The following is a 10422-nucleotide window of genomic DNA, read 5'->3' as shown; positions in this document are numbered from 1 at the left end:
AAAAATAAATTTAGTTATATAATAAAAAATAATTAAACTATCTCTCGTAAAGTTGTCATCTTAGAAAAGAATATTAACAAAATTTAAAAGTTGAATCAATTTTCAAACTCATTTAAACAAAAGTATACACAATGATATTAATAGATCTATAAAGCTAATTACCTAAAACAAAATAAATTTTATTAAAAAAGTGTAGATCTATTGTATTAAAGTTTTAGGTGTAATAAAAAAACTAATAAAATATTATTATTATTATTACTTACTTACACTCATCTTTAAAAATTGTTAACATTTTTTGCATTTTTATCAAATTTAATAGCTTCGTAAATTATAACATTGATGATGGAAAATATTTTAATACAAACTCTAATAATTGATTTAGAAGTACATTATTAAGAATATATCTATATTACTAAATTGCTTATGATTTTAAATATTTGACATTTATTGGATATTACTAAAAATTCATTTAAAAATTATGAAAATATATTAAAACTTTATAAAAGATTTCACATAAAAATATTATTTACTAAATTTTTTTATATTTTAACATATTATGAACCACTCAAGACATAGGAAGAATGATTCCCTTTCATGTCTGAAGTGCGGAATATGCGGAATAATAAGTCAAACAAGCAAAGTAAAATCAGCAGAAAAGCAGAAAAATCCAATAGAAGTTGCAAGAGATTAGTTCAAAATTACAAAAGACAAATTCAGTTCAAACAATATGAGGAAACAGCCAACCCTCGCATTCCCACCCAATACACAAATGAAGGAAAAGTAAGTGGCCTACGACCAATGCTTCGTTTCCTTTTCTTATTTCTTACGAAGAATGCATACGATTCCTTTCTGGTCTAGTCTTTTTTCACCTGTCTGACAATGCCACAAAAAACAAAGAAAAACCAAAAACCCTTCAGCGATAACAAGTGAGGTGGAATATATGGCCCATTAACTTTAAAAAATATATATTTTATATATTTAAAAGTATAATAATTAAGTTGAAAAAAACTTAAAAGTACTGCGTGAGAATTTTTCTCAGATAATAATAATAATAGCTTCTGAAAAAAGAAAAAAAAACAACACACACACACCACATTTTAAGCATACTTCCATGCACATTCCACCCTTACCCACCCGGGTCCCATAACGAAAGAACATATAATCTGCTTTTTTGTGCTCAAGTATGAAGGGAATTAGTGGCAGTTTACCTAAAATCAAGCCTATGCAGAAAGCTTCTCTTTAAGCTCAGCTGCCACAGCATCAATGAATTCCTGTGTGTTCAAGTATTGCTCCCTTGATAGCCTACTCGCAAGAATTATACATTAAGTTTACTAATTATGTCAAGTAGAAAACCAGAAGTATTTGGCCTTGTAACAACGCAACAATGACAAGTAACCTACTTCGATCCATGAATAATAAGTGCCAAATCCTTGGTCATCTTCCCAGACTCTACTACTCCAATGCAAGCTGCCTCTAGCTTTTCAGTGAAATCCAAGAGTTTAGCATTGTCATCCAGTTTTGCCCTGTCAGCATAAAGCCATATAAATTACCCGTCATTGTATAATAATGAATGCAAAGGGTTTCTAATAAAATGAGTAAAGCTTATCACTCAACTACGCAAACTAAACAGTAATATACCTGTGGGCTAGCCCTCTTGTCCAGGCAAAAATGGATGCTATGCTATTTGTGCTGGTTTCCCCTCCCTTCTGATGAACCCTGTAATGACGGGTAACTGTACCATGGGCTGCTTCTGCTTCAATAGTCTTTCCATCAGGGCAAACCTAAACCCATCACATTATGCAATAAGTATCAAAGAGCAGACACCAAGAACTCTCAATGAATTAGCAAAGGAATTTATTAATCTTGATTTAATGAATAAATAGAAAATCTGGTTCAATTCATTTAATCATTTATAAGAAATTGGTTGATTTGATTCTTAGAGAACTGCTACAGCCACTGGGAAAGAGACAGAGAGAAGGATTTTCAATAAAGATAAGAATGAAAATCACACATAAAAGTATGCATAACTACTTGTAATAACACCTACCAATACAGATGTCATCAAACCCAATGATCCAAAACCTGAAAAAGTGTAAATAGATATTAGTTAAAGAGGAAAAGAAACCAGTGCATATGAAAAGCTAAAAGAGAGTGATTAACAGACAAGCATAATATACAAACCTTGAGCTAAGAAATCGCTCTGGACATCTCCATCATAGTTTTTGCATGCCCATACATATCCTCCTTCACTCTTGAGTGCATATGCCACCATATCATCAATAAGCCGATGCTCATACCTTCCAAATCAAACAGGTAAGTATGAAAAATAGTATAATATGAACATTTATTTTCTCAAAACAAGGGTATTTGATCACTCACCATATACCAGCAGCCTCATACTTTGATTTCCAGCTTGCTTCATAAACTTCTTGAAATATGTCCTTGAATCTACAACCAATAAATGAATACAATTAAACTGGGGACCAGTGCAGCAAATGTTTTAGAAAATAGATATATAATAAGCTAAAAATGAATTGCACACCTTCCATCATATTTCTTAAGAATTGTATTTTTGGTGCTAAGATAAAGTGGCCATTTTTTCTCATAAGCAGTTGCCATAGAAGCCTCAGCAAAAGATCTAATAGACTGCATGACACGTTAAAAAATAGGTATAAGTTCAATAACTAGCACAAATCCACAAGTCCATCAAACTGATAAAAGATACTGCAGAATCTACCTCATCAGTATTGTACATAGCCAATGAAACACCTCCTTCACCGGTAAAGTTAAAAACCTCTAATTCAGTCTTTTCACCTTGGCCTTCTGGAACTATAAAAATAGAATTAAAAAAAAAAAAAAATTAGTTGTCAAAAAGTATAATGTTAATGTACGCTATCTCCCTAAGAACTCTGTATGGTAACACAATCTCAAAAAGGCATCTAAATCCAATAAGAATTAAGTATACCAAACACCAACTTCAACTTTCCAGCTCCTTTAATTACTGTGTCAGTGGCCCTATATTGATCACCAAAAGCATGTCTTCCAATACATATTGCCTTTGTCCAACCTGATAAAGTTAAAATATTCAACACCTTCATTCATCAAAAAGTAACTACAAAGAAAATTTCAAAATAAGTACCAGGAACAAGGCGGGGAATGTTTTTGCAAAGAATTGGTTCTCTGAAGACAGTTCCTGAAAAAATTTGCAAAAAACAACCCGTAAGTTATTTAGCTTTTAACAAACAACAAACAGTGGAAGTTGTGTTACCATTCAAAATGTTCCTAATTGTCCCATTTGGACTTTTCCACATTTGCTTCAGGCCAAACTCCTTCACACGAGCTTCATCTGCAAATATAAGACTAGTATAAGCTCTGCCATCATCTAAAAATGAATGGAACATTACCATGCAGCAATTCAATCAATATGATTCTTGAACAAGCAATACATCGGATGTCCTCAAACATATATGTATGCACATAAACACCAAATGAAGGTAAAAACTAAAAGAATATGCTAAGATCTGACAAACAAACCTGGAGTGATAGTTGCACACTTGATTGCTACATTGTACCTACATAGCAGTACAACTATTAGATAAACATCAAAATGTATAATAATCAATTTTAACCCCTCTAAATTCAACATTGTATAAAATAACATACTTGAGAGTTGCTTCTGCACTTTCTATGGTAACTTTATCATCAGTCTCATCACGGTAAGGAAGGCCTAGGTCAAAATACTTGATGTCCAACTCCAAGAAGGGCAAAATGAGCTATTCCGTAGGTGAATGAAAGAAATATATTACTATTATAAACACTTTTCACAAGAAAATAAAGAAGTGAGATCACATTAACAGCAAGCTAATGATAAATCACCTTGTCCTTGATTGACTTCCAGATAACCCGAGTCATTTCATCTCCTGCAATGCAGTATCCACAAATAAACAATGTCAGGAGCCAAATGAAGGTTGTCCCAACAGATAAATACGATCACCAAGGAAATTAGTAGGGCAGAATTGAAAGTTCAAGTAGTTTTATAGGTGAAAAAAAGTGTAGTATTTCAATATCCCATAATTTGGGTTTTCTAAATATGAAAAAATTACACCTACCTCCCTTATTATATGTACTGTTCCAAAATTTGACAGTTTTTTCAAAGATATTAGACATATTTCTCCTACTTTGAAGTAAGAATCATACACACAAAGTCCCCTTAAGAAAACAGAGAAATGGAGGTAGATATAATTTCATAAACAAGAATGTATGTGTAATTAATGCTAACGGGAAGTTAGTGTGATTATCCCTTTAAATTATGAGTACAAAACTTCAGAAAGCCAGCTCTAACCAAAAACACCAAAAAAATAAACTAACGACTACTTTTCCAGAAAACATTTCCTTCAAGTGTTCAATACTTCAGCGAAAACAAACAATAATGCGCTTCCTCGGAACAATAATACAGCATCAATCCAATTTTTCACTTTCCATAATTTCATTTCACCAAAAACACTACTAAAATTACACGTATCGTTCAAGAAAAAAGGGCTGAACAGAACTACACCAAACGACACTAGTACAACACGAAAACAGATCAATCTACGCAATAATGCTAATAACAACAACACCATGATCCGATAAAATGATTTGTAAAGTAATTTTAAAAATCTAAAAGTAGCTACATAAGTCTTGAGACCTCAAAAGAAAAAATAAATAAATAAAATAAGAGAAGAAGAAAAGCGATCTATTATTCAGTATCCACTTTACGTCATAACGATTTGAATAATGAAAGAGAAAAAACAGAGAGTGGTTCACAAAAAATATCAGAAGCAAAATATCTAATTGGAGCAAATCAGAGGAAGCACATCAACATGACAAGACACGCACATGAAATGAAAAATTAAAAAATAAAACGAAAAAACAAAGAGAAGAAATGGATGAAACGAAAAAGGAAGCAGTAAGATCAGATCGGAAGGTGAAGAAACGAACCATCCATCTCAACGATGGGATTGGCGACCTTGATTTTCTCGAAAGCCATGGCTGAGTTTGTGATCTGATGAGGAAGAGAAGGTTAGGTGAGAAAGAAAGGAGTGATGAGAAGAGATACAGCCAAGAGAGGCCAACACAAATGAGCGAGGGGGAGTTGCTGTGCCGCTATGCTCTCTCTATATGTTTCGTAGATCCGTTGTATAAGTGAGCCTTCCGCATGTTCACCTACTTTAATTATGACCTTTTATTATTTTCTATTATTATTATTATGGGATTTTATAATGCGTGTTTAGAGGCATGTAATAAAAATTATTAATGATAATTAACTTTGTTAATACATTATATTAGATACGGTAATGTTTATTTTTATTAATAAAATTAATTATATTTTAATTGTTTAATATAGGTTGAAAAAATGTTATTATTATTGATGTATATCCAATCACGCGCTTTTCTTTAGCCTCTAAATATCTTTCAACTACCTCTTTGCCCTGCCCCCTCCTATAGTACTAATACTTTTCCTCTATTTATTATAATATTGTTTTTTTTTAGTTTAAATAATTTTTTATTTTTTATAATTTTATAAACTTCTAAATTTAGGGTACTTAATTTTTTTAAGAATTTTGATTCTTAAAATTTATATTTACCAAAATTTCTATTTCATAATATATATTTAACGTCTTAAATATTCTTTAAAATATTATGTATTTAAAAAATAGTTTTATCTTGTGCTTTTGTTCAAATATTAATTTTTACAAATATTAATATTTATTTCAGAAGTACTTTTCTTAATAGCACTTTAGTTTTTTATAATTGATACTTTTGTTTATAATGTTAAAATAATATCCTAAAATATGTTAGTTAATTGAAAATTTAAGATATTTATACCAAACAACAAAGTATAATACCTAATATTTTTTTAATTTTAATCTCTGACTTTTTACAATATAGCACAATTAATCCATAGTAATAATACAATTGATTAAATGTCATCATTTATCCATTTTGTCGTACTATTTTGATAAAAAAAATATTTTAAAGTGTTGAGTGTCACAAATTTAATAACTAAAATTATATCTCGTAAAAATAAAAAACTAAAAAAATATTTAAATTCAATCTTATTTAATCCTATCTAAATTTTGAATGGAAAATTCATTAAATATTGAAAATTATTAATTTTTTTTCAAAAAATTAAAATGGAAAGTTAAGATATGAATTTTATGATAACTTAAAACTTTTTAAAAGAGTAGTTTAATAAAAATATTAGATTAATATGGCGGAGTCTTTCAAAGGATTAAATTAAATGTTAATTATCTTTATTTTACCTTTTGTTTAAAAGGAAATTATCATCTTAGCATAATTGTAATTAAATTTAGTCTTTACAAATAAGCGTAAAATTTACTATACAGTATAATATGATTATTGAATTGGATTTAAAAGAATATTTTATTTTAATTTTTTTAAGCTGTCTGCAAATATAAAATTAATTATCCATACATACTAATATATGAAGATGTTCCCTATTTTGGGGTATAACTTGTTCTAATATTAATTAATTTCATGATTACAAGTAAATGTAAATATACAATTTAACAGTACATGTTATAGTTAAACGTCAACTTCGGATATATGTCAGGATAAGAAGAAGTTTTGATTATCACTGCTTTCTAAATTATCGACTGCGGTAATTGAAATGGTAGATTCTCTAAATTAATTCAAATAATACTAAGTTTTGAATTGAATGTAAATCAGTATATTTTGTATTATTATTTAGCAATAAACATATGATCTATTATTAAAAAATATATAAAATAAATAAATTTTAAAATATTAGAAATACAGAAAATAAATAAATTAAAAATTATAATTCAAGCTCATTCTTATATATTTGTCCTTGTATCTTTCAAAACATTTTGTCATATCCTTGCCAAGAAGGCAAGTTAATGTTACGTATACACCTCTGTTATTGTAATGCAAACATGGGTGGGTAGTGTGGCAAAAGTGTAAAATAAAATGTTTACATAAGCGTTGTCGATATATTATTTGCTGAGCGATGACGGCTATGGTTTGTTAACACAGTCACGACTCAGCTGCCACCGTGGTCCCACACTGCCTAACTTCTAAGAAATTTTATTCAATGTTTTTAAGAAAATAAATTATTAATAAAATTTATGGTGTTAATTTTTTTATAAAAAAATATTAATATTTTTTGTTAATTTAAATTTATTATCAATAAGCTCAAGAATTAAAACTAATCATAAAGTGCTCTAATTTTTTTAAGATTAAAATGTTTAAAATGTAAATGAAATACTTCAAAATTCAAAAATATGATAACAACATGCAATGGTTTCTCATCTCTAACAAGTACACTTTGACCTTATTGTTTTCAAGGAATATTGTTCATCAGATAAGGCTGGTCTTGAATGTGTGCTTTTGTACGTTGGAAGTTTTATAACAGCAAATTTAACGTGAAAATGATATTTTATAATGTTATTAAAATATATAAAATATTTTGAGTATTTGAATGCAAAACTAAATATATTATGATTATAATTTAAAATTAAATTAATTATAGTTAATATAATTAAATTAAAATTTTTAACTTAAATCAACTTAAATAGTCAATATTATTTATTTTTATATTAAAATATAACAATTAAATATGTATGACAATTGAAATTACTAAAATTTAAAATTAATTCATATTTTCACCTAATACCAGTCATATTTTTCAAATTTATTGTCGTCAGAAATGAGTTCAAAATGACCCATATCAACCCTTTTTTTTATGATCCCATTCTGAATGTCAAATAGTATTATGCATCAGGTCTTATTCTTTCCAGAAGTCGACAGGGAGATAACAACAATAGTGTACATATAATAATAATAATAATAACAATAACAACAATAAAGAATATGAAAAGAAAAATAAGAATGGAACTTATTATATATATAATATTTTTAATATTTCTTCATTATACTGGTTATCGTATTTCACTTTTTTATTTATTGTAAAACAAAATGCACAAATGCAATTTTTCATTAATAAAAAGTCAAGGACAGAAGGGTTTGGTTTGACAACTATAGAGGAATTGTCCCAAATACTCATTCACAAAGAACAGATGTGATTTTTATATAGAATAAACGTTCGCCAGAATTTTGTATACAATTAATAAAAAATAAGTTCAATTGTTTTTTAATATTTTTAAAAAATCACAATGGACAAGGTTGAGGAATATATTATATATCCATATTTGTATTTGTGAACAAAATTTGCAACCAAATTCATATTTACATAAGTAGCAATTTTGACATTCTTACCTACACTTAATAGGTATTTATATCATTCTGATTTAGACTCATTACTAGTGTTTTTGTTAAGTAAGATATATGTTTTCTTTGATATGTTTTCTTCTGTAAACAGTAAAATAAAAAGGTTTAATTTTGAGAGTACATGCATTTTTACATTATCTGCTATTAAAATAAATTTAAATGTTTTTTAAATTGATTATTATAAAGTTCAATTATTATATGATGATCCATGTAGAATAATATGTAATTTTTTATATTATTAATATATTATAATTAAATTAAAAGATGCTTACTTTAATATTAAAAGTATATTTAAATAAAAAAATCAAATATATTGTTTTTAAAATTCGTGTTACAAAACATAACAAACAGATTATGCATGTTATATATAACATAAAAAAAATATTATGATATTCAAATCCGCACTCATAATAATAAATTTTTTTTGTAATTATTATTTAAACTTCGATTGGTAAAAAAAAATCTACTCATTACAAATAATATTTACAGAAATTTATTAAGTAAAGAGCCTCACCCAAAAAATAAAGACTAATTTAATGAATCGTTAATGTGGGAGATTATTTTAAAGTTTAGAGTCGTCATGTTTGTTGGCTGAAGGACATCATCACCGTCATGCAATCCAATTGGTTCTTTTTTGAATGCTGGGGGAGAGAAATAATTTTTTGATCGAGGTGGGGCATCTGTGATAGGCGTTAGGTGCTTTGAAAAGTTCCAAAAGATTTCAGACGACAGAGTGTAGCTCGTTTACATATGCTACCCATCTTTTCATTTTATCATGTTCACACATAAATTTTTTTAGTCATATCAATTTTTTAATAATAAAACCTGTCAAGACACAGTTTTATAAATGGATGAATATTCAGAATAATCACCCCAAAAATTTAAAGTACTTTAATTAAATAAATAACTAATTAGTTATTCCTTAAGATTATAAATATAAAACACTTTAATCCTTTTATCTAATGAATGAAAGAAATTAAATGACTGATATTTATATTCCTAAAAGACTATTTAATTTTTTATATTCTTTATAACTAAATTAAATTGAGAAAAAATATGCGAAGCCGAACTGGATATTCACTCTTTTATGAACTTTCAGAAAAAAAGCAACACAAGGATAATGAATATCATTTCATTGTTGCAAAATTCCTTGTTGATTAATATTCATTCCTTTTACCTTTAGAAAAAGTTTCTTTTAGTACATTTTCACAATATCAACTAGGGATGTATAAATAGTCTTGATTATGATAAATATTTATAATAAGAGTTTTATCATTTATCATTTATAATAATTTTACTCAATTTAAACAGAATTGCCTTAGTGTTTTTTTTTAAGATTGGGATATTTAGGTTCCTATATTCCTAGTCTAGTTTGTTTGTATTTTGGACCTTTAAGGTCCATTTATCAGAAAAAAAAAAAGAATTGCCTTAAATAAAGAATATTTTTGGTCTAAATATAAATAAATAAATAACTTTAAATTTTCTACATTTAGTTTTTTATATCTATTTCAATTTTGTTTCTCTTTTTTTTCCTTTTTTATTTCACAATAATCAAAATATTTATATTTTTTTTTCTTATTTAATGAATGTATACAATCCATGGAACTGTCAAATCATAATTGTTCACATTATAATAAGTCTTTTAGTCACTCTAGTCTTTAAGAAGTCATGCATTTGATATATTTAAGCATTGGCATTGTGTTATTAAGAAATATTCCTTCAAAATATGGTAATAGGTATTTTTTAAGGGAAGGCTTTTTAAATTGCCCATAACCTGAGATTTAGGAGTAATTCCAAAAAATGTTACTTGCTTTTCCTTATTTATTTATTTAGATTACATGTATTTTTTTACTAAAAGCGATCATGTTCAAGTCATATAATATTACTATAACCAACAAACTTCTCCTTCTGAGTATTTAATACAAATTTACTAAGACTCAAACCCAAAATCACAAATTAAACTAAAACAATTCTTACTAGCTTTATTTTATGTTCCAGAAAAAATTTTGTACATTTTCGAAAACATTTTTAGTCAAAATTTTATAGAGATTTTAAAAAAACTAAAAATGGTACCAAACACAATTAATTTAGAACATCCTGCAATTATGC

The 10422-nt window shown here is 27.3% G+C and overlaps 1 protein-coding gene across 5 annotated transcripts; it reads right to left on the bottom strand.

Annotated features, from left to right (window-relative positions):
• Positions 1–643: 643 nt before the first annotated feature.
• Positions 644–5182, bottom strand: LOC113848039 (isocitrate dehydrogenase [NADP]). Of its 5 annotated transcripts, XM_027477397.1 has the most exons (17): positions 5116–5175; positions 4981–5044; positions 3877–3920; positions 3664–3773; positions 3535–3572; positions 3269–3346; positions 3140–3193; positions 2966–3067; positions 2738–2829; positions 2543–2646; positions 2380–2448; positions 2182–2297; positions 2048–2082; positions 1639–1781; positions 1401–1523; positions 1209–1305; positions 699–873 (listed from the first exon to the last, which is right to left on the bottom strand). In XM_027477397.1, exons 2-16 carry the CDS (start codon positions 5027–5029, stop codon positions 1221–1223), a joined length of 1242 nt encoding a protein of 413 aa, XP_027333198.1. In that variant the 5' UTR covers positions 5030–5044; positions 5116–5175; the 3' UTR covers positions 699–873; positions 1209–1220. The 5 variants fall into 5 exon arrangements, with proteins under 5 accessions (XP_027333200.1, XP_027333199.1, XP_027333201.1 ...); XM_027477399.1 differs by having other exon boundaries at positions 644–873; positions 1209–1302; positions 4981–5182; XM_027477398.1 differs by lacking the exon at positions 5116–5175 and having other exon boundaries at positions 649–869; positions 4981–5108.
• Between the last annotated feature and the right edge of the window lie 5240 nt (positions 5183–10422).

Source organism: Abrus precatorius, unplaced genomic scaffold (genome assembly GCF_003935025.1).
Source record: "Abrus precatorius isolate BTA unplaced genomic scaffold, Abrus_2018 Scaffold8, whole genome shotgun sequence".
NCBI classification, from domain to species: domain Eukaryota; kingdom Viridiplantae; phylum Streptophyta; class Magnoliopsida; order Fabales; family Fabaceae; genus Abrus; species Abrus precatorius.
This window is presented reverse-complemented; position numbering and strand designations above follow the sequence as displayed.

Bases quoted from the DNA above. Each gene is read 5' to 3' on its own strand.
- LOC113848039 (XM_027477397.1), bottom strand. From the start codon at position 5,029: ATGGCTTTCGAGAAAATCAAGGTCGCCAATCCCATCGTTGAGATGGAT. The intron at 3,068-3,139 runs GTACTTATTTTG...TAACTTTATCAG, and splicing joins CATTCCCCGCCTTGTTCCTG to GTTGGACAAAGGCAATATGT. The intron at 1,524-1,638 runs GTATATTACTGT...TTATGCTGACAG, and splicing joins ACAAGAGGGCTAGCCCACAG to GGCAAAACTGGATGACAATG.